Genomic DNA, 25,023 nt, shown 5'->3' with positions numbered 1-25,023 from the left:
TCTTGTTTGTCATTTTTTTTATGGCAGAGTAGCATTCCATTACAGGCATAAAACACAACTTATTTAGCTATTCTCCTATAGATGGACATCCCTTCAGTTTACAGTTCTTTGCCACCACACAAAGAGCTGCTACAAATATTTTTGTATATTTGGTTCTTTCTTCCTATTTTTAATCTCTTTGGGATACAGACCTAGTAGTGGTATTCCTAGATCAAAGGGAACGTAGTTTGATGGCCATCTGGGCATGGCTCCAGGTTGCTATCCAGAATGGTTGTATCAGGTTGCAGCTCCACCAGCATTATATTAGTGTCTGTTTTTTCCACTTCCCCTCCAACATGTATCATTTTACTTTTTCTTGTAATGTTAGCCAGTCTAATAAGTACTGAAGTGGTACTTCAGAATTATTTTAATTTATATTTCTTTAATCAGTAGTGACTTGGCACATCTTTTCTTGTGACTAAGGATAATTTTAATTTCTTTGTCTAAGACTTGCCTATTCATATCTTTTGACCATTTGCCAATCCAAGGTTGTTCTTTATAATATGTCAGAATTCAATTTTCATTTGTTTTGTGGTTGTCTTTATCTCCATTTATATTTTAGATATTATAGATATAGATAACATATATAATTTTCCTCTCTCTGCTTACTTCATTTTGCATCAGTTCATCTAAGATTTTTCATTCTTTTCTGTAATTATTGATCACATTCGTTGTTTCTTAAAATACCATACTATTCTATTATATTCATGCACTACAGTTTGCTTACCCATTCCTCATCTGATATCATCCTTTAATTCTAACCTACTGCTTAGCTGGGCGATTCACTTAACTTTACAAAGCCTCAATTTCCTCCTTTGTAATCTGAGGATAATTATAGCACCAACCTCACTTGACTGGTGTAAGTATATGTAAAGATTGCTTTGAAAACATTTAACTGTGCTATAAATCTTAGCTGTTATTTGCATCTTGTATACTATAAAATTAATGATCCAGAGCTAGAAGGGGCCCCAGAAAACATCTAGTCAAATTTCCTAGTTTTATAAATACCTAATCCGAAAGAAAGCACAGGGAAGTTATGGAATTTTCCCAAGGTCATGAAGGCAGTAAATATGAATATTTGAACCTGGATCCTATGACTACAGAGTTCATGTTTATTTTCCCTGTTACATACATTTTTACCAGTCTAATATTAATGCTACTTGGTAGAGAAAACAGAACTGAATCAAGAGCTGGACATTAATGCTTTCCATCATTTATCACCCTGGGTTATAATCCCATCCCATCCTTGGTCTTCCTTTCACCAGTAAAGATTTTTTGTGTGTGGTTGTTGGTGTCTTGCTTCACGTTCCCACCCAGTGTTAGCTCATCCTAGGCTTTAGCACTCCTGACAGTGCCATGCCAGACTTTGAAATGTATCCTCTCTAGCCTTGCTTTCATTTTCTATTAATGTCTTGTTAAAATTTAAGTTGGTTGAGCAGTTACCTGAATACCTCCTATCATTTTATTCAAATAATTTCTCTTTTTCTCTCTTATTTGAATTTTTTTCCTGTTGTGCCTCCAACATTTCATTCTTTAGGACTTCCTTTCATTTCTGTATTGATTACCTCAGATTTTAAATTCTTAGATTCCTAACTCTGGTCCTTTAACCACCCTGTCAAAATGCACCTAGGGGGTGCTTCAGATGATAACTAACCACATCTTAATCATAACTTCATTCTAATTCTTCAGGATAATTTACTCTCCTCAATAGCTAATTTTATGATGGAATAATCCTGGTTTTCTTCCTAATCATGTCATCTTAGCCACCCTTACTGACTCATCTTGCATATATATCATGATCCCTAACTGGAGGTTTACCACAAAGCTCTATCTTGACCCCTATAATTTTCTCCTCATGATCTCATGAGCTTACATGGATTTAACCATCATCTTTATGCAGAACCTCAATTCCATATCATCAATTGCCTATTAGACATTTCAAATTGAATGTCCTAGAAGCATCTTCAATTCAATATATGCAAGACAGAACTCATTATCTTGCTCCTAAAAGCCTACATTCTATCACACTACTCATTTCTGTTGAAGATCCTGCAATTCCTTGGGTCTTTTAGTTTGTACAATCAACATTATCCTCCACTCTTTCCTCTGGCTCACTCTATGTTTCTGTTCACTTGCAAAATATAGCTATTTCTACCTCCATAATATCTCTTGCATCTGACCCCTTCTGTCTCTATTGTACTCACACAGTCCCTACTTTAGTTTTGTTCTTTACTTCACATAGTCTGTTCAAATGGTTACCTAATTGGTAGCTCTCAAGTTTCTCTCCACAATCCATCCTCTTTTCAACTGCCAGACTGATTTTTCTTAAGCACAAATCTAACCATGCCATCCCCCTACTCAATAAACTCCAGTGGTTCTTTATTACCTCTAGGACAGTGATTCCCAAAGTGGGTGCCACCGCCCCCTGGTGGGTGCTGCAGTGATCCAGGGGGCAGTGATGGCCACAGGTGCATTTATCTTTCCTATTAATTGCTATTAAAATTTTAAAAAAATTAATTTCCAGGGGTGCTAAGTAATATTTTTTCTGGAAAGGGGGCAGTAGGACAAAAAAGTCTGGGAACCACTACTCTAGGATAATGTATAAATTCCTCTGTTTGACTTTTTTAAGTTTTTAACAACCTGTTCCCAACCTTTGAGCCTCACCTTTCCATAGTATATGATCTAGCCAAACTAGCCATCATTTTCTTCCTCAACACATGATATTTTATTTCCCACTTCCATGCCTTCACATTGGCTATTCCCCATGTCTGGAATGTACAGTTTCCTTTCTTCTACCTCATTCTTTTCTTTGTTTGTTTGTTTTTCTTTATTTCTTTCTTCTTTCTTTCCTTCCTTCCCTTATTTCTTTATTTCTCCCCTTTCTTCTTTCTTTCCTTTTGCTCAAGGAAGCTATTCAAAGATCCAATTCCACCACTGGTCAATCAATTAGGAGCTTTGACCTGCTTTGTTTCTTATCTAGGCTGAACATTAAACAACTTGGTCCTCATCTCTCTTTTTGCCCGCCTCCACTCCAGGGTCTCATATTGATCATATGATGTTGAGCTTATTGTAGATACCTGATCAGCTTATCACACTTAAACTCAGAAATTCCTAGTTCAAGATATCTATCACCTTTAGCCTCCTTATCAGTAGGAATTACAGATGTGTATCACAATACCTGGCCCTCTTTTCTTTTAAGATGTTGCTCAAATACTGCTTTCTGCATGAAGACTATCCTGATCTTTCCAACCATTAATGTGATCCTTCCCTAACTACTTTATATTTAATAATTTATATTTATTCTGTGTATATTATTCAGTATTTAGCTGCACTTATACGTACTTCTACTGATAGAATATAAGCTCTTTGAAAGTAGGGATAATTTCATTCTTAGTATTTGTATTCCCAGTGCTTGGCATATACTAAACTTCTTATAAACGTTTATTGATTGACTAGCATTTTTTTCTTTTGAATACATTGTAAACCTCCAGAGCCATATTTCAATAATTTCACATAATTTCAGTAATAATTATAAGATCAATTTACTTCCCTATGTTGAGATCTTGAGTTTATTTTTGTTGCTAGCCATATTTTGTGCATTTCTACATATACATCCTAGAATTTGGGTCTAATTACAAGGTACTTTCTAATATATGAACTTTTTTTACTTAATATTCTTCCTACACAATAGTTGTTTGGTGGTCATACATTGCTAAACCTTCCTTCCATTTCCCTTTTTTTAAAATTTTAAACCATCTTGATTAGATTCACATATAATTCATGTTGTTCTAATTTCTGAGGAAATCAGAATCTGGCTCATTTTAACCATTCCCTAAGGGAATTCATTTCTACAATTATAGGCTAATGATAAGTGCCTAAACAAAAAATATTTATCTGAGATGATAATGAAAAGAAAAGGTACCAGGCTTCCAGCCAAAGTAGCAAGAGAATAGTTATATATCCTACTTCAGGCATTACACATTTCTTACCTTCCGCTTAGAGGGTCACTTTCTTTAAAAAAAATAATAAAACAAAACTCTCTTTTCTTAGTAACAACTCCAAGACAGAAGGGCAAGGAAAACGCATTAAGTGACCTGCCATAGGTCACACAGCTAACAAGTGTTTGAGGCCATATTTGAACCCTGGTCCTTCCAACTCCAGGAATAACTCTATCCACTATGGATCTAACTGCCCAAGGGCCCCTAAAGGTATAAGGAGCTTTTCCGTAAACATTCTAATAGCAATGAAACCTTATGCCCAGTTTGCATTGTCTATGCTACTCTAAACCAGAAGATTTTTTTCCTTCATGGCTTCTTATGCTAGGAATTTCTGGTTTCTTCCAGAAACCGGTAAGAAGCAATTTATTGTAGTGAATGAACAATGAACATGGAAACCAAAGACCAATGTTCAAATCCTGCCCTCAATACAAAATAACAGGATAACAGAAAAAAGGAAAATCTATTCAACTCTTTGTTATCTTTAAAGGAAAATATTCATCGTACTAGGCAAGTTCTAACAAAATGGAAAGCATGAAATTAGAGCCCATTATCAGAGAGAGGATTACAATCAAGGATCATTTGCCCTCCATGACTTCATATGCCAATCCTAGACAAGTTAATTGCCAGAATACTGAAAAAAACTGGTAAATGTGATAGTTAATTCACTGTCAGGGATTGCTGAAAAATAATGGAAGATGTAAAGAGGTGCTCTACAGCTACTTAATTGCCCAAACTTTCAAGAAAAAGAAAAGGACGAGGACTAGTCTTCAGGTATTGGCCTTTAAGCTTCACTTTAATTCTTGTCAGAATTCTGGAGTGCATTATCAAAGGCATGGTTGTTGAGCATTTAGAAAGGAAAGGCATAATCACTAAGATTCAGCTAAAACTCATCAAGAATTCCACATGCTAATATAATTTTCCTCATTGATAGAATTATTAGACTAGTACATCAGAAGAATGCAAGAGATGCAATACATCTGGATTTATGTAAAGTCTTTACAGAATCTCTCATTCTCTCCTTGTAGTAGAGGAGATAATTATACAGTTAAGTGAATTCAAAAATAGTTGAATAACTAGCTGTATAATTCTCTGATTTCTCTGTACTGCCTTTAGAGATGTTTTAAACTTCATAAAGCTGAATTTTCCAAAGGCAAGTTTACATAAGCTCTGCAAGGAAAATAATTATATGAGGTCTAACCCTGTCATTTCCTTTCCTGTATTGTGTGGTCGTGTGTCACAGCACAGAAGAACCAACAAAATGGTTTTGACCTCTTGCATAAGAAAGAAGTTGGGATATCCCCAGTCATTGGGTTACTTTTCAGTAATGGGTTGCACCCTACATCTGGCAGGATTTGAGTCTGTGCTGATAGGGACTGCCATTGCTTGGTTTTTTTAAGTATTGGGGTTTTTTCCTACATAAAATTTTATTTCAGCAAATCACAATATTTTGTTTTTCTCTCTGTGTAATGGACAAAGTCCAGCCTTCTACCCAACCATTTCACTTCATGGGTACATGACAGATGCTCAAGATGAGCTAGAAAGATTTATTAGCCGAGAAACAGCTGAAAAACGCACCCACAAATACATACTCACATAAAAACAATGTAAGAGTCAGAGTCTCCTAAAGCAGTCATTTATTCCTCCAGGCTAACTATCTGCAACTGAGGGGAAATGAGTTTAGGATTAATGAGACTATAAGGAGCTTTAAAAGATGTCTAATAGATGCGGCAAATATGGCCCTCTCCAAATAGCAGGGGGGGAATAATTTAGTCATAAATTAATGCTCATCTATAGACTGCTTTTGACTCTTAGACCCCAATACGATGTAAATAAAATCGGAACCCAAGCATATTATCTTCTGCGACAAATTTGTCTTTGATTTGTTTCTGACAGCTCACTGGGGAGTATGAATAGGGAGGAGGAAAAAAAAGATGCTTCTCTAAGAGAGAAGATAGGAGAGGCCACGGGAGAGGAAACTGTGCACTGGGGCATTTGTGACTTCTTGCTAAAATAGAAACCATAACTTGCAGGAGGACAGGGGATTGGGAGTAAATGAAGCAGGAACCAAGCAATTGTTGTTACTGCTGCTGCTGTACCTGAGTGCCCCCCAAAGGAAAGAATGCAGAATTCTCATAATAGATGACATAATGGCTAGTAATGAAATAAATAATGCATAATACAAGCATGAATTAGCACCACTGTCTACTTTAACAGCTTCAAAACATTCTGTACATCTCCATGTTTTCTGCCAATGCCCAAGCATTTTGACAAGTAATATTCTGCCCTTTTTTCAATGATTAAGACTGAGATCAACTTCCTTATATCAAATTAACCCAGAAGACTGCTAGAAACAGAATACAACTACGTGTCCGGCATGTAGTAAATGCATAATAAATGCTTGTTGGCTAACTATTTTTCCTTGTCAACCCCTTTTTGGTGTGTGGCATAGTCTAGCCATAGTTTAATTTTCTTGTATATTTTTCTTTTTTGTTGTTTTATTTTTTCCCAGGATCACATATTAATACAATTTTCAGTAATTGTTTTCTGATATTTTTTTGATTCATGTTCTCTCCCTCCTCACTCCCAATTTTCTTGTATATGTTTCTTTAAACAGTATGATTCACCACCAGGGGAAAAATTATTTTAAATGAAATTACATAATGACAGTCCTTTACTAAGCCACCATAAGGAGAACAGTCCCTCTGAGTTGATTGTTTTTCAGTGGTGGTGGTAACACATTCACGCTTCTTTGTTTGGTCCCCTTATGGCCATTAGCATTCTATTATTGCACTTTATGTGTAGTCAGTAGCTTCTTCTAGCAAGGTGTCTCCCATACATATGTTAAAACCAGGCAAGATTCTTTGAAAGAAGCAACAGAAATAACCTTGACAACCCTCCAATTTTAAATATCCAACAAGGCATAAAAACAGAGGGATGTAGGCTTGCTAAGGGTACTTGCCATTCCCACGGAGAATTTTCAGCAGAATCAAATGGAATAATTGTCTGCTTATGTTGAGGTCCTCAAGATGATCCTGTTTGCAGATGACATTGTAAAGATTCCATCGATAATCAGAATATCTATGAGCCACTTAAATGAGATCCATAAGGTCTCAGAAGAGCTTGGTATACTCTTCATATGGGAGTAAGGGTAATAGATGAAGAATAGAATGCCTATTCTTTGATCAATCAACAAGCATTTATCAAGATCCTACCTACCAGCTAGGTAGCTCAGTAGATAGAGTCAGGTCTGGAGAAAGGAGGTCCAGGGTAAAAATGTGGCCTGAGACAACATTTCTATACCATGATTATGTGAGATAAGTTCCCTTCCCTTAGTCTTCTCTTTTTCTTCCATAGTGCATCCTTTTTTTCTTCTTCTCCTTCTTTTATGATGATTAAATCATAACAAAAATAATTTGCAGGTTCTTTATCTTCTATGCTTCTGTCTATGACCCCTGTTAGCATAATGACTGCCATCTTTCTCCCTCTCCCATTAGATTACAAACATTTCATCCTTATAAAGTTTTTTTTATTTGCTTGATTTATATATATAATCCTACATTTGTATTTCAAAGTTTCTACCCAGATCTATTTATTAATTTGAGTTTAGTTTTTTTTAATCTTTTATCCTTAGACGAAGACCTCTATATCATTAGAGATCTATTCTTCTCCCTTGTACATTTAGACTCATTTTTGTTAATTGCTATCCTTGATTTTAAACCTGTTGTATTTTGCCTTTTAAAATATTATATTCCGTGTTCTCTGCTACTTTTGAGTGGTAGTTTCTAAATCTTGTGAGTCTTCTATGATATTAATTATAGCTTTTTGGTACTTGAACTCTTTTTTCTTGGGTAATTGTAAATGGTATTTCATTTACTGAGGAGTTCTGAAATTTGGCTGTGATATTCCTTGAAGTTTTCGTTTTTGAGTTCCTTTCAAGGGATAGCATGTGGATCCTTTACATTTCCACAACTCCTAAGAGAACTGGTCAATATTTTTTCTTTCATAAATTCTTGAAATTTTAAATGTAGACTCTTTTGGTGTTGTTATTGTTGTTCTGGATTTCAGGTAGACCCGTGATTCTTAACTGTTTTTCCTTGAGCTATTTTTTTAGGTTAGTATTTTTATATGTGAAATCTCTTCTTTCTAATATTTTTTAACCATTTGAGTTTTGTTTTAATATTTCTTTTCACCTCATAGAATCATTTAATTATCATTAGCTGATTCTGATTTTCAAGGAGTCTGTAATTTAGGTAAAAGATTTTACCTTTCATGTTAAGCTACTGATTTTTTTCTACCTAAAGTCCTCATTATTTTATAATCTTCCCTCTTTCACTTTCATTTATAACATCATTTTAATTCATTTTAAAAGTCTTCATTCTTCTAGGAATCCCAATTAATCTTACTAGCAAGCTATATTGTTATTCGAGGTTGTGCTTATACATATTTTGGATTTATTCTCCCATTTTGCTTTAGTATCTTAGGAATCCTTGACTTCATTAAGGCTCTTGATCTTTTTTGTTGTTTAGCCATTTTTTCCAGGTATCTATTTGGGGCTACTCTATGTTGCTAGCCTACCAGGGAGCTCTGGGGACCAAGTGTAAAATCTGAGCCCCCTATATCCATCTGTTTAGGACAGTCCCATACTCTGAATGATGAGTTAACTCCTCTACACACACACACACACACACACACACACACACACACACACACACACACACCAGAAGACTCCATGTGACTGGTCTTTCCTGGGGCGCTGGACACTGTATTCATTCTCTCACTCCTCTGGAAAACCATTATATTTTTCTCTTAGTCTAGGAATTGATTCCTGGATCATCAAGCTACTGTCCTAGCTTGTGGCTCTAACTGATGAATATGAGCCCTGATCCCACCTCTGTTCCCTAGTTCTTATGTTAGTCACTTGTAGGTTGAATTTATGAACTTGTTCTCAAAAATGACTCACTATAATTTCTTCTTCAATTTCCTTATTATTACTTGGTCCTGGGAAGCTAGAAGTTGTGAAAGGAGCTGGATTGTCCCACTTCCTCATACTCTGCCATTTATGCTCCCTCCTTGAGCTTCTTCTTGAGGAAGGAGAAGGATTCGGTAAAGTTGAGATAAGAAAGTCTAGACACCAAATATGAGAGATGGCAGGAAATAAAGCATGAATATGGGAGATAAGAATGCAATATGTAAGGAACAGAGCAAAAGCCAATTTGACTGGATCATAGGGTAAAGGAGGAAAAGAATGTCCACTGAGATAAGAAAAATAAGTTAGTATAGCTTATGAAAGGCTCTCAAAGTTAAACAGAGGAATTTATATAATATTTTAGTTTTTTAAACCCTTATCTTTCAATACTGTGTTTTGATTTCAAGGCAATAGAGCAATAAGTGCTAGACCAGTGATGGGCAATCTTTTGAGCTTGATGTGTCAAAATTTCCCAAAAAAACAAGCATAACTTGAATGGTGTGTCACTTTGAGAAAAAACACCATAATTTAACAATGTTTATAGTTTAAATAACAAAAATATATAATAATGTTTAATAAACCAAAAATTAATTATTTAACTTACCTGCTTAGTTGTTTTGGCCTACAGACCTCCTGCACAGAGTGTCTACGCTACACCACAGCAAATGTTTCATCCTCGGCATGCGGCCCCATCCTTCTCTGTAAGAGGCTGCATGTCAGGACTGGCACGCATGCCATAAGTTTGCCATCAGGGGCTAGGCAATGGAGATTAAATGACTTGCACAGGATCACACAGCTAAGAAGTGCCTGAGACCAGATTTAAACCCAGCACTTCCCATGTCTAGGCCTGGTTCTCAGTCTACTGAACCATCTAGCTGCCCCCTTTAATATTATCTTAAAGGCAATAGATAGTCCCTGTAATTTGTTGAGTCAACTTGCATAAGGAGAACCATGTTAGCATAAGGAGAACCATGTTAGCATCTGTTTGGAGGATGGGTTGGAGTGATGAGAGAACTGAGGCAGTGAGGTCAATGTGGAGGCCATTGTAATACTTTAGACAAAAGATATTGAAAGCCTGACCTAAGGTGGACACTAGGTATACAGAGAGAAGTCAAGGGAGCCTGTGGAGACAGAAGGGTCAAGATTTGGGCACTGATTCGATTTAAAGGATGATGGAGGGTGAGTAATCTAGACTGACAAATCTAGGTAACAAACCTGGGAATCTTAAAGAATTAAAGGTTTTTAGAAGAATGGTTTAGAGAGTAAAAATATTAAGTTCTCTTTTGAGTTCTCATGTTGAGTTTGAGATATCCCTAGAACATCTAGTTTGAAATATTAAGTAGGCAGCTGACTGGCTAGATTTATAAATCTTGCAGTCATCTGCATAGAGATGATAGTTAAACTGATGGGAGATAAAGAAAAAGTCACCAAGAAAAAGGGAAGAGAAAGAGAAGAGGCTTCATAATAGAGGCCCCCCATTATATATATAAAAAAACAACAATTAAACACACACATACACACTGAATAAGCTAGTACAAATCATCAGTGAGGCCCACAACTATGGAAGGAAACGGTGAGGTCCCCTGTTATAAAAAATCAATAGCTGAGGCCGCCCCACTGAATAAGCCAGTAGTAAGGAACTCCAAGTGTTATAAGTTATCAATGAGGCCCACAACTGTGCAAGCAAATAGCGAGGCTCCCCAGCTATTTAAGCAAGGAGCAAGGCTCCCCACCAGTTCAAGCAGAAGCTAGATCGCAAGGCTCCCACAAGATAGAAGCAAAGCCCTGAGCGCCACAAGAAGAAACCTGAGAAGGTAACTTCTCCAACCTAGAAACAGAGTCCAACTTTAACATACAATGAAAAATTACCTACTAAACTGAAAAAAAAATTAATTACAATGATATATCACAAAGATCATTCACTATGATCAGGTGGGTTTTATATCAGGATTATAGGACTGGTTCAATATTAGGAAAATTATTAGGATAATTAACTCTATCAATAACAAAACCAACAAAAATCCTATTATTATCTCAATAGAGGCAGAAAAAACTTTAGACAAAACACAACAGCCATTCCTTTTAAAAACACTACATAGTATAGGAATAAATGGAATTTTCCTTAAAATGATAAGTAGTATCTATCAAAACTATCAGGAAGCATTATTTTTAATGGAGACAAGCTAGAAGCCTTCTCAGTAAGATCAGGAATAAAACAAGGATGCCCATTATCACCACTATTATTCACTATTGTAATAGAAATTCTAGTTCCAGCAATACGAGAAGAAAAAGAAATTGAAGAAATTTGACTAGACAGTGAAGAAACAAAATTATCACTCTTTGCAGTTGATAGGATGATAGACTTAGAGAATCATAGAAAATCAAATAAATCAAATAAAAATTAATTGACATAATTAGAAAATTTAGCAAAGTTGTCAGAGGTAGCTTTGTTTCAGTGCTTAAGAACACTTAAACTGGAGTCAGGAATTCGAGAGTTCAAATCTAGCTTCAGACACTTCCTATCTATATGATCCTGGGCAAGTCACTTAACCCTCTTTGCTGCAGTTTCCTCATCTACAAAATGAACTAGAGAAGGAAATGGCAGACCACTTTAATATTCTTGCCAAGAAAACCCATGGATAGCTATCATCCATGTAATCACCAAGTCAGACATGACTAAACAACAATCTTGCTCTCATTCATGCCATGCACTAATTAACCTACCACAGACTATAAAATACCATCTCTATTTTATGACTCTCCTATGACTTCTTATTTAGATTCTGCCTTTCATTTTTTAGGAAGGAAAACATTTTTTAAAATTTATCTAAAATTTATTTTAATTTAATTAAAAATAAATTATTTTAAATTTAAATTAAATTTTCCCATGGTTACATGATTCTTATAGTCTCCCATTCCTCTTCCCTCCCCACTCCCAGAAATGACACACAATTCCACTCCATGTGTAATTACCTGACACCTATTTCCATATTGTTCCTTTTTGTAATAGAGCAATCTTTTAAAACCCCAAATTATATACCCTTATAAACAAGTGATAAATCATATGTTTTGCTTCTTCATTTCTATTCCCACAGTCCTTCCCCTGGATGTGGATAGCATTCTTTCTCATAAGCCCCTCAGAATTGTCCTGGATCATTGCATTACTGCTAGTAGCAAAGTCAACTTCCTATGGTCATCCCACAATGTTTCAGTAAATGTTCTCCAGGTTCTGCTCATTTAACTCACATCAGTTCATGGAGGTCGTTCCAATTCATATAGAAATCAAGCAGTTCATCATACCTTATCACAAAGTTCAGATACAACTGAAGAATAAAAACAAATATTCAAATATGCAATGAAGTCAGTAATCAGTTCTAACCTGGAGCAGGCAAAATGGGATAGATGGGGCAGTTTCTAACTTAAGAACAAGCCAAAAGTGATGCTGGATCAGTAAAGACTTTCTTTTCTAATACTGAAATGTAAAGTTTTGAAAAGAGCAGGAGTATTTTTTACAAAGGCAGAGATTGAGATCCACAGGTTAGGAAGCTATAGGTAGCATGGTGGCTAGGGAACTGGTCAAAGAGGAAAACCCATGTTTGAATCCTGCCTTGCTAGCTTTATGACTCTAGAAGCCATTTAACAAGTGCCTTACCTTTCAGAATCATTTTAAGTATGAAATGAATTAACATGTCAAGTGCTATTTAAATGCTAGCTGTTTTTATTTTTATTGTTATTATGATTTTTAGTGCAAGATCAGGAATAATGTGAATGCTAGAGAATTGGTTATTTGCTTACCTCAACTAGTCTTTCCATATTTTGGGGGGGATAACTGCCTTATATTAATAGGTTCGAAACCTTCAAAACTGGATCTGTCGTACTCTTAAGCAAATATAAGGATTAGATATGACTACACTTTTGCAATGAAATAGAAGCTTATTCTAGTATAGCATTATGTATATCGATAAAGGAAAAACAGTGAGCCCCAATCTCTGCCAACAATGGAAGAAACTCTTGGATGGGTATAAGTCAAGATTTAGTACCCCTCTGCAATCTTCTTTCTAGCCTTTGTCACTCAACTGAGCTAAGTCTTTCTAATTTAAGTTGTTCTCTCCATTACCAAATCCACTGACCTTTTCTCAAGTTCATCTCTTAACAACTTCTCTGCATCATTTGACATTGCTGACCACCCTTCTCCTGTACACTTTCTTTTCTGTGGGCATCTGGCACTGCTTTCTCCTCTAATTGGTCTGACTATTCTGTGATCTCTTTTCCTGGATTATTATCCATATTACATCCATTAATTATGGGTGTACAAACCACATCATCTCTTTCAGGATACTCTCTTGATAGCCACAGAAGTTCCCATGGATTTAATCATCATCTCTATGTAGATGACTGATAAATCTCTAGATTCAGCCCTAGCATTTCTTCTGATCTCTGTTTATACATCTACAATTACCTTAGCAGATATTTCAGAGTCGGTGTTCTAGAGGCATAGCAAACTCAACAAATCTAAAAACAGAACTTTGTTTTTTCACCTAAAGCTTAATCTTCTGATCAACATACCAGTTTGTCTTGAGAGTACCAGGGTTCTTCTAATCTTCTAGATTCTTCATTTTGGTATTATCCTTGATTCATCACTCTCCCTCACCTCACTTATCCAATCAGTTGCCAAATCTTATAATATTTTTCTTCTGTAATATTTCTTGTATATGTTCCTTTCTTTCTATTCACAACTAATAGATGCAATTCTTTATTCTGATGTCACTATACCAAAAAAGTCAGGTCTGGATCAAAAATGAAAGTCAGTAATTGGATGTTAGTTTTATTTTGTTTTGTAGACACTTCCTAGTTCTTATTATTACTAATTCTGTTACTAATGATTGTTTTTCCAGAATAATTTATTAATATTTAATATAACATGATTTTTATAATATCAAAATGTATATTTTTATAATAGGAAGTGTAGTAAAAAGAAATCAAAAGACTTGGCTTCAAAGACTGAGACTGTTAAAATCTATGTGACCTTGGATAAATATCTTGAAAAAAATGTCAGTTTGTTTACTCATCAATAGAATGAGTGGCTTGGGATAGATTATTTCTAAAGTACCTTCCCTTAAAAATCCCAAGTTGTTATTAAAGCATTTTATTTCTATTCCTTGATTCTTCCTGTTCTCCTAGTAATTTAGGACTTATCTTCCTCAGCACTAAACTTTGACCTTTTGATAAGCAACTTAAATGGTGAATGCTCTTTCCTCCACTGTTAACCCCCTTATGTCTTGATTTTCCACCATTTTCATCTAGACCCCCAAATCTGAATGTCCTATATCTCCTTCTCTGCTCCTACCTCTGAACTGCCAAATGCTACTCTAAGTCACAATGAAAATTATATTGACTATAACCACCACAAATGTATTAAATCTAACCTTAACTGGACTTTCATTGCATCATAGCATCTTTTTTATTCATCTCTTAATGGTTATCAATGACACTACCCACAGTGACTTTTGCAAAACTAAAAGTCCTTAACAGTTTTTTTTTACTAAATCAAATGATGTTATCCCTGCATTATTCGGATCCATTCACTCCACTGTGACAATTGACCCAGCCCCTCTTTTTTTGATCTTCTTTGTATTTTGTTATGCCGTAGTTCCATGATTATTCTCCTTTTTCTCTGATGATTCTTTTTCTATCTCTTTTGCTGGTTATTCATCATCTTCTATCCTTTAAAAATTGACATCCTCCAAGATCTTTCCTCTTCTCTTGTTCCCCTATACGTACTCCCTTAAAAAATATTCATTCCCATGATTTCAAAGATCACTTCTATATTGATGACTCCCAAATTTCTATCTCCTCCCCCAATCTCTTTCTAGGGCTCCAATCCTATGTTGCCTTAGCTAAAACTGATTAACCACTTGTTGGTTAAACTATAGAAGGGATTCTTTTTTGGATATTCACTTGTTGGCTGATGAAGTTCCAACTCACTCTGAAATTCTATGACTTTTTGATTTTCAAATCCCTATTACATATGTCTTCTTAAATGTCCCACTGATACCAACCTCCCCATGTCTAAAATTGAATACTGGGTCGCTGGGTGGTATAGTATAAAGATCATTAGATTTGGAATTAGGAGACCTGAGTTTGAATGATGATTCAGCCATCCTATGACCTTTGAGCTTAAATTTCCTCATTTGTTAAATTTTTTAAAGTAGTTTAACTTAATAACCTCTATGTCCCTTCCATCTCTTACCTTGACTTCCCCCAATTTCTCAGTTTATATAATAATGGTAACAAGTCCTCTCTGACATTCAGCCTTGTAATTTTGACTCTTTCTTTCCATCATTTCCCTCCATCTGAGGCTTTGTCTAATTCTTTTCATTTATACCTTCATTATATCTTGTTTATTTGACTTGCCTTCTCTACTCCCACCACAACTGCTTTGGTTTGGTCTCCATCTTTTCTTCCCTAGGCTATAATAATTTTCTCAAACTAGTCTTTCTGCCTCAAATCAATTCTTTCTCCATTCTGTCTTTCGTTCTGCCACCCAAGTTAACTTCCTAATGTACTGTTATGGTCTTGTTTTCTCTTTTAAAATGTTCATTGACCCACTCAAGACTACTGAATAAAGGACAAACTCCTAATCCTGGTTTTGCTTGGGTTTTTTTCTTTATATTTTCAGTGTTTATACTATGACTAGGATTTAATAAATGTTTTCTAAATGATTGAATGGTTATCTGGAAGCCAAGTGTTTAGTGTTGAGCCTCAACACACTTTGACAGATAAAACTCAGACCATAAACAAACAACTCATCCCTGGGCCTGTGAGCAAAGCTCTTTAGACTGAGGACTTACCATGACCTACAGCACAATGAGTCATTAGAGTGAGAGATAGTACATAAAGAGTGTTAGAAATAGTCAGCAGAGAGCCCTGATGCCTACTAACTGCATGACCATTGGCATGGTCTCTGAGCCTCAGTTTCCTCATCTATAAAATAGTGATAATAGTACAATAGTATCTACTTCACAGGGTTGGGAAGATGCAATCAGATGTTGTATATAAAGTGCTTCCCACAGTTTAATACATATGAATGTCACCTATCATTAAGAATGAGACCTTTGTGGAAAAGAGACTAAAAGAGGATTTTCAAATATACAGCCATTAGTAGAAAAAAAACAGTCATTCTTTCAACAATTGGCAATATCAGGTCAATGCTTTATAATTTCTCCCCCACTAAAAAAAAAAATTCATTCTGCTCTTCTCCTTTTCAATACTGAACTTAATGTCCATCTGCATTATATTTCCAAGAGAATCAGGAAAGCAGCATATAAAGTAACAGAACTATTGTACAATGATCAACTGTGAGAGAATAAACTATTATCAGAAAAACAAGATCCCAAGATAATTCCAAGAGATTTATGATAATTTTAAAAAATGCTATCCAGAGCCAAAGAAGAAACTGTTAGAATCTGATTATAAATCCAAGTGTGCCATTTTTCACTTTATTTCCTTCATGAGTTATTTTTTTTAACCCTTAACTTCTGTGTATTGTCTCATAGGTGGAAGAGTGGTAAGCATGGGCAATGGCGGTCAAGTAACTTGCCCAGGGACACACAGCTGGGAAGTGTCTGAGGCCAGATTTGAACCTAGGACTTCCCGTCTCTAGGCTTGACTCTCAATCCACTGAGCTACCCAGCTGCCCCTATGAGTTGTTTTTTTTATTGTATGTGTGAAATATGTCTTCTGTCATGGCATGGAGAATATGGAAATATGTATTTCAAGAAAACAATAGTTTAATCTATAACAGACCATTTACCACCTTAGGGAGGGAGAGAATCTAAATCACAAAATGTTGAGAAATAATTATAAAAAATTATTTCTACATTTAATGGAAAAAATAAAGTAAATAAATATTAAATAAAATTAAATTTTTGAAAAGATGAGTTCAAACATTCTCTCTTATAGGAGGCCTTTCCTGAACCACCACCCTGCAAATAATCTTGTATTTACTTTGTTTATATTTTGCATATGTTTATATATATATATATATATCTCCTATCGAATGAGATAAAGCACTTAGCACAGTGCCTGGCACAGAGTAGGTGCTATATAAATGCTTATTTCTTCTCACTTTACAGTGCCCCAAAACAATATATACTGTGTCAGCGGAAAGAGTTAAGTCTTAAAGAGCTAACAGAATTTCAGAAAGGTTAAGTGACTTTCCCATAGTCACCAGGATAGGAAGTACCTAGGACTGAAGTAATCCAAAGTCTTTCTAACTCCTAATCTAGCATTCTCTATATTCCTCGGTTCTACTGCCTTCCTGAATCTTGTCTTAGCAAAAATATTGCACTGGTTCTCTCCTACGGCTTCCCCTTTTGAATTTTTTTCCCCCTTCTTTATAGTACAACCGATATCAACGCTATGGAGCTGAGGAATGTGTCCTGCAGATGGGGGGCGTCCTCTGCCCCAGTCCAGGGTGTGGAGCAGGTCTGCTCCCCGAACCAGAAGTAAGAAAAATAACATGTGAGCCGAGCAACGGCCTGGGCTGTGGAGTAAGTACAGATTCTGCTATTGAACTCATCCAATCCCCTCTGGTGGTATTTTGGTTTGGATTGTTTGATTTCCTTTTAACCTGAGAAATATTTTCCCCAGGCATCGGCTTTTTTTTTGTTGTTGTTTTCTCTCTTTTTTTTTTTCTGGTGTCTGAAATGAGAATCTAGTAGCCCAGGTAGGAAAAGATTACTGATGTGTGGGGAATGTTCCTACCAGAATTCTTCCATTTAATTCATTTAAGAGACTGCTGATCTAAGGAGTTCCTACGAGCAGTAGTAAATGACAAGGCCAGGACTTGAACTTTTTCTTCCCCTGCTCAGCAGATTCTGTATAAACCATTTATTATTGTGTTAGTGGTGCCTTTAAGTAGACGGCAGTGAAAGAGAGATAGAATGTCCCATCTGTGATGTCCCAGTGACAGCATTTGTGTAAGTACTTGGAGAAATAAAATGAAGATTAATAGAGAAAGGTTGAAATTGTATTGTGTCATAAAAACTATTTTAAATAGAGTTGAGCAGAACTAATGGTGCCTCTTAGGAAAGCAGAGTCGGAAACACTAAAAATATTTGTTCTAAGAGGTCAAACCAAATGTCCTAGACGGAGGCTTCCCTGAATGTCCCGGTAAAAGCTAGAGGAAAGGGGGTGGAGGGAAATGGATTTCAAACACAAAAGGCTTACTAAATTACAGGTTGAAATGACAAACGGATAATAAGCCAGATATTAAATTTAGTGGCAGTCAAGAAAACAGCTTATAAAGTGCTGTTGAATTTTGATGGAAAAGCATTTCTTTTAAAATGGAAACTTCGTGGAGGACTTGGGGTGGGGCGTCAGAAATATCAGGGAAATTGCCTTTGTTCACCAAGGGTAGCATCCGTCGACCTTGGTAAAGCTTCCTCTCTGTCCATGCAGTGGGCCATGTCAAACACGGCGTTCCCCGGGCGCTTTTGACGGGTGCCGAGCTAGAAAGGAAAGGAAATGGAGGTGGGAGCAAGAAATGAGAAGCAAGAAGGACTAAATGAAAAGTAATGCCTCTGGATTAACTTTCGTGATTGCATTAAAATGAAAGCCCAAGTAAATTTGGCTATCCTCGGAAATTATGGAAATCAAACTCTTTTTCAGCTTCAGTCATCATCATTTTGCTGTACAATCCATGCTGATTGTATGTGGTCTAAGTAGCCTCCATAATGCCAGCTTTCAGAAAGTATGGAATGTTTTCTTTTTTGGTCTTCCCTTTCTCTGAACATCTATAGCTTTAGCATTAGAATATAACAGAGTATTTAATCATATGGCATCTTGTGTTTTTATCCAACTTTTAATGTAGGTATATGTGTGTATATATAATGTAATTTATATATGTGTACATACAGATATATATTTCATTTCTTTTACTAGATTATAAACTTGGGCTATATCTTTATACATATTTACATTCCCCATAATGCCTGGAATGTTGCAACGCAGTTATTTTTATGCAAAAGGCATTTATTGAATGAATGAATGAATGAATGAATAAGTATCACTAATACTTTTCACGCTACTTGAGTTGTTGTTCAGTTTTTTTTAGTCTTGTCCAACTCTTCATGACCCCATTTAGGATTTTCTTGGCAAAGATACTGAGGTGGTTTGCCATATCTCCTATTAAGTCAGAGACTCTCAAAATCAAAAAGAGATGTCAAGTTATCCATTCACATCCATATCTGAGCAGGAATCTCTTATACAACGTAGTACCAGAAATTACCTAGTCTGCTTGAAGACTTCCATTGATTGATAATTCTCACTTCTAAAAGAAGCTAAAATGTCATGACAACTACTCTTGATTATTTGGGCATTTTTTCCTGATATCAGTCTGAATTCTTCCCCCTATGCAAGAGCCTTCCATTTCTTTAGTCCTTCCTTATATAGAGTCAAGGAAGCAAGGTTTTGAGATCCACTTCCACATGATCACAATTCATTTACTTGAAGTCAGTTGTCATGTACCCTCTACGTTTTCTCAAAGCTAAAATCAGTCATTCAGTGAACAAATATTTATGTAGTATCTACCAAGTACCAAGCACTTTATAGGCCCTGGAGACCCAAATACAATGTATAACACAGTTTTTACTAGTAAGGTACTCCTGTTCTAGTGGAGGAGACATGTATATGTGGATGTGTGTATACACATATGAATAGATGGGTACATATACAAAGCAAATATTAGGAAAAATAAATACAAGATACTTTTATAATGAGAGCATTCCCAATGGACGTTTTGTATACTCACACAGTTCTTGAATTGCGTCTTAAAAAAAGATGATTCAATCATTTTAGAGAACAATCTAGAATTATGCCCAGAGTTATAAAACTGTGTATGCCCTTTGAGCCAGCAAAACCACTATTAGGTTTGTTTCCAAAGGTAATCAGGAAAAAAAGGAAAAGAATCCATATGTTCTAAAATATTTATAGCAGCTTTCTTTGTGGTGACAAAGAAAAAGAAATTGAGGAGTTGCTCATCAATTGGGGAATGGCTAAACAAGTTGTGGTATATGATTGTGATGGAATACTACTATGACATAAGAAATGATGAGCAGGTTAATTTTTTTTAATATAGAAAGACCTACATGAAATGATGAAGAATGAAATGAGCAGAATCTAGAGAGCATTATATATAGCAACAGAAATATTGTTGAAGAATGACTTGTATATATCCACCTCTAGGGAAAGAACTAATAAATAGAAACAAGCAAAACAGAGTTTTATATATACATTTATCTTTTTGTCAAATGATGCCTTCTCTAGTGCAGGGAGAGGAAGGGAGGGAAGACACATGGGAACTTTAATGTAAAAAATAAATAAATAAATTTTAAAAAGAAAGAGATTAATTATATGATGTAGACCTGAGAAGGAAAGATATCCCTAGCGAGTCTTTGCAAAGTCAAGGAGATAAAAGATGGGACATAACATAGAAGGAACAGAGAGAAGGTCATTTGGGCTCTAATGCAGATTAATGTGAAATGAGACTTAAAAGATAGGATGGAGGGTGCAGGTGGGTGACTCAGTGGATCGAAAGCCAAATCTGGAGACAGGAGTTCCTGCATCCAAATCTGGCCTCAGACACTTCGTAGCTTTGTAACCCAGGCCAGGCACTTAACTTCCATTTCCCAGCCCTTATCTCTCTCCTACCTTGAAACCAATACACAGTATCTATTCTAAGATGGAAAATAATGGTCTTTTTTAAAAATAAGAAAATAGGATGGAGCCAAGTTACATAAGGCTTTAAAATCTAAAGAGTAATATTTTTTTCTTGAGTCAACAGAGAACCACTGGAGTTTATTGAATTGGTGAATAATGAATGACACGATCAGTTCTGTATTTATAGAAAAATCACTTTGGCAGCTATGGAGGATGGGTTTGGAGTACTGTTATACTCCATATATATGAGGCAGGACAGCCTTTAGTAATCTAAGTGAGAGATGATGAGGGCCTGAGCTAAGAATTTGCAGTGGGTATAATTCACTTGGTACAACACCTAGTTTTCTGATCACCTCAGTGAAAAGTGAATTTTTATTTATTTGTTTTTGTTTTGTTTTCTGGAAATTGAATCCATTTCACTCTAATGATGATGGGAAGCTCTTATTCAAAGAGTAAATTGGAGCTCTGGGCTCATTCCAGCTTGTCAGTTTTCTGACTATAAATGTGATACCCACAACTGAACATAGTAGTCAAGGTGTATCTGACAGAGGCAGAAATAGCAACATTCTGGTTTCCTCAATCCCAGACACTACACTTCTATTATTGTAGCCTAAAGATTATATTTGTTTTTTGACTGCCATGTTATACTATTGAATCTTGTTGATATTGTGGTACACTAAAACTACAAGATTTTCTTTTTCCTTTAGATGGGATATTGTTTAGCTATAGTTTCTCTCTTTGTGCATAGTTGACTAGGTCCTAATTCCAAGGTTAGCCCACCAGCCACTATCTGACTCCATAAATATGATGATTTCCTATATTCTCCCCCATAAATATCATGATTTCTGAATTCAAGCTATCTTTTTATAAGGTTCCTTAGGGAATAGTGTGTCAGCTACCTCCATTCATTGGTTGTAATGAGTATTAGATAGGTAAAGAACCAAGAGAGAGCAATGTCACAAAAGTTAAGGGAGACCAGAGTTGTCCGTTTCTCCTCTAGCAAGGAGATCTACCTGAATTTTATACAAATTGAGTTTCTGATTGGTCCTTCAAGAAGCTTCTTCTTATAGCATGTCAGGTCCTATGATGGTTGTATCCACCCATGCTCCCACTATCATCAATGGTGATGGAAATAGACCACTATGTAAATAGCAATAATTATTGTGTTATCCTCCTACTTCATTTATAAATGTCCCTAGCAGGATAGAATCATAGATTGAGAGTTGAAAGGATGCTCAAGAGGTCATGTAGTCAACCCCCCTGAATCTGTAGATGAGGAAACTGAAACCTAATGAAATGAAGTGACAAAAGTGAGACTTGAACTCCGGTGCTTGGTCTCCAAAGTGAGTATCATCATGCTATTTCCCAGTGATCTGGTTTACCTGGATTGCATGTCAAGTTTTCTTTAGACTTGTATTTCCCTCCACTACATTTCACTATAAGATCTTTATGAGAAAATTGATACACAAGAATCAAGGGTAGCTTTTAAAAAATGTGAAAAGGGATCAAGCAAGCTTTGCAGATGTTTTTCTACAGTGGACCTTAATAACAATAACCAAATTTATGAAATCTGTCTCTTCACATTTAGAATACTCACAAGTGATAGGTGTTAGAATGTATAAAGGATAAAATGAAGGGATTATGAGTGCCTATTGCTCAGATTGGGATATGTAGGTGAATAGGTAGAGCATTATTAGTTCATATATGTTGGACAAGTTATATGGATAATGAATTAGCCTGAAATTTAACAGAAAGAAGAAAAGTCTTTTGTTTGTTTTTTTTTCTCATTTATTCTTGGGAAAGTGGTTCTAATAATCACAAGACACTCTTTGGCACAAAACCCCAACTGTTTAAGATACATATTTTCAGAAGTGTTGAATATATATGAATCATGGAAAACATGATCTCCAAAGAACAAAGTCAAAAGATGATGGAAAGATGCAAGTGGATATACATAGTCATAGGCTTTTATCAGCAATGAATATTCTATAAAAGTGGTATAAAATATATCATTAAGTTCAGTTCAATTCAACAAGTACAAGCACTTGTTGAGTCCCTACTAAGTGTAATGCACTAATCTAGATGGTAGAAATTCAAAGACGAAGACCAGATTCCTTTCCCTTAAGAAGCTAATATTGGTCTGAATAGAGGTATGGATGGAGTATAGGAAGATGAAGACAACATATACATTATACATGTGCATTAAACCTACATATATGGGGCTGCTAGATGGCTCAGAGGACTGAGAGGCAGACCTAGAGATGGGAGCTCCCGGGTTCAAATGTTAGCCTCAAATACTTCCTAACTCTGTGCCCCTGGGCAAGTCACTTAACTCCCATTGCCTAGCCCTTACTGCTCTTCTGCTTTCAAACCAAAACTTAGTACTGGGGTAGATAAGGGTTTTTTTAAAAAGCCAACATATGTTTTTTTTAAAAATCAACAAATGCAGGGTCCATTACCAAATCTGTACTTCCTGCCAGTCCAATTCAGTAGGAACTGCCAGGTCTGCCAATTTGTTGGCACAGCTTTTGAGAACCCCGGGTGCCTTCCATGTGAGGATGAAGCACCACAGGAGAACTTCGGTGAAGAAATTCATCACATGAACTGTCATGAATTTTTCTAAGACATGTTGAATTAGATCACACTTGAAAATAAGAAATATTAGTGTGATTGTTAACAATTTCTCAAAATGTTGGACAACTAGAAATTAAATCCATGATAAAAGGAGGCTGCTTTCTCAAGCCTCACACACAGAAAATAATAGCAACTCATATTTCCTACTGCACACATTGAACTTAATCAATTAAATAAGCAGAGACTAATAGGACAGTTTGTTTATCTGAAATTCTACAAAGTAGAACTCTCCATTAAGCATCATTTCTATGTATCTACAGGCAAGGATAATGGATTTTCATAGCAATAACCCAGGGCACAAGGTCCTGCAGTTGTGTCTAAATCATTATCCAATATCAAATTATGTTCACTGCACTTTTAATGTTAAGTATATTTCACTTAACGGGCAGTGTGATATAATAGAAATCCCTGGGTTAGTAGTTAGGCATAAAAAGATTGAAGGAAGAGAGACAGGGAATCAGAGGCCCTATATTTTGAATTATAGTTCTTCCATTTGCTACCTGTATGAACTTGGGCAAGTTATTTAAACTTTTCAGATTTCAATTTCCTCATAAAATGAAGGTTTTGAACTAGACCAGGATTTCTTAGGGGTTTTGTGTGTGTGTGTGTGTGTGTGTGTGTGTGTGTGTGTGTGTGTGTGTCATGGACCTATTTGGCAGTCTGATGAAGCCTACCAAGTCTTCTAAGAACAATGTTTTAAGTATACAAAATAAAAGGAATAGGGTTACAAAAAAACTAAGTTATCAAAATATTTTTGAAAAAAAAAAAACAATTTGGATAATCCAGGTTACAAATCCCTGGTCTAAATGATCTCCAAAATTTCCTCTAGTTCCAAATCACTACAATTGTATGCTGATGCCTCATTGTGATTTGTAGGCAACTTTGGTTTCCCAAGTGATTATGTTGGCATAGTAAGAAGTCTGCCAGTTCCACTAATGCTGGAATGACTTCCCATAGAATGGAAATAACTGCACCTGTTGTCTGAAGGTAGGTCTAAGTGTAGAGATATTTATCTCCTAAAAGTTGGTTCAATATATGGAGACTATCTACTGAGGAGCAATTGGACAATAATCTATATTGTACAGCCACATTGTTGGAATCAATATGCTTTCACATATTGAAAAGAGCAATCCAACAAATATTTATTAAGTACCCAAATCAGCCAACCCTGCTTAGTTAACTCCATCATCATCATGGCTCTGCCTAGATTCGTTCTCTCCTCTCTTCCTTTTCCATTTCTTTTTCTGTGTCATCTTCCCCCACTAGATTGTAAGCTCCTCGTCTCCAGAACCTGTCTTTATTTTTCTTTTTTGCATGCTTAGCGATTGGTGTAGCACTTAGCATATAATAGGTGTTTAATAAATATTTACCATATTGTATTACCATATTGTATTATATGTGTTAGGTGGCTCAGTCCATAGTGTTAGGAAGACTGATTCTATATAACTTTAAATCCATCCTCTGACAGTTCCTTGCCCCAGTTTTCTCATCTGTAAAATGAGTTGGAAAAGTAAAAGGAGAACTCTAGTGTCTTTGGGGGAAAAAAAGGAGGGAATCATAAAGACAGGATTGAAAAGCAACTGAACAAATTGTGTGTGTGTCTACCTATATGTACAGTGTGTATCAGACATAGTATTGTACATATACATATAACAGACACATAAA

The 25,023-nt window shown here is 35.8% G+C and overlaps 1 protein-coding gene across 1 annotated transcript in view; it reads left to right on the top strand.

The window, feature by feature from the left end:
- PRKN (parkin RBR E3 ubiquitin protein ligase) overlaps positions 1-25,023 on the top strand; it is a 1,541,099-nt gene that overhangs the window by 1,232,457 nt on the left and 283,619 nt on the right. The window contains exon 10 of the mRNA XM_044675477.1: positions 17,406-17,555. Within this exon, the coding sequence (XP_044531412.1) occupies positions 17,406-17,555 (150 nt within the window). The remainder of the gene's footprint in view (positions 1-17,405; positions 17,556-25,023) is intronic.

The sequence above is a fragment of the Gracilinanus agilis genome, chromosome 4 (genome assembly GCF_016433145.1).
Source record: "Gracilinanus agilis isolate LMUSP501 chromosome 4, AgileGrace, whole genome shotgun sequence".
Classification (NCBI taxonomy): Eukaryota; Metazoa; Chordata; class Mammalia; order Didelphimorphia; family Didelphidae; genus Gracilinanus; species Gracilinanus agilis.
The sequence above is the reverse complement of the archived record's forward strand: the minus strand, read 5'-3'. Positions and strand labels throughout refer to the sequence as shown.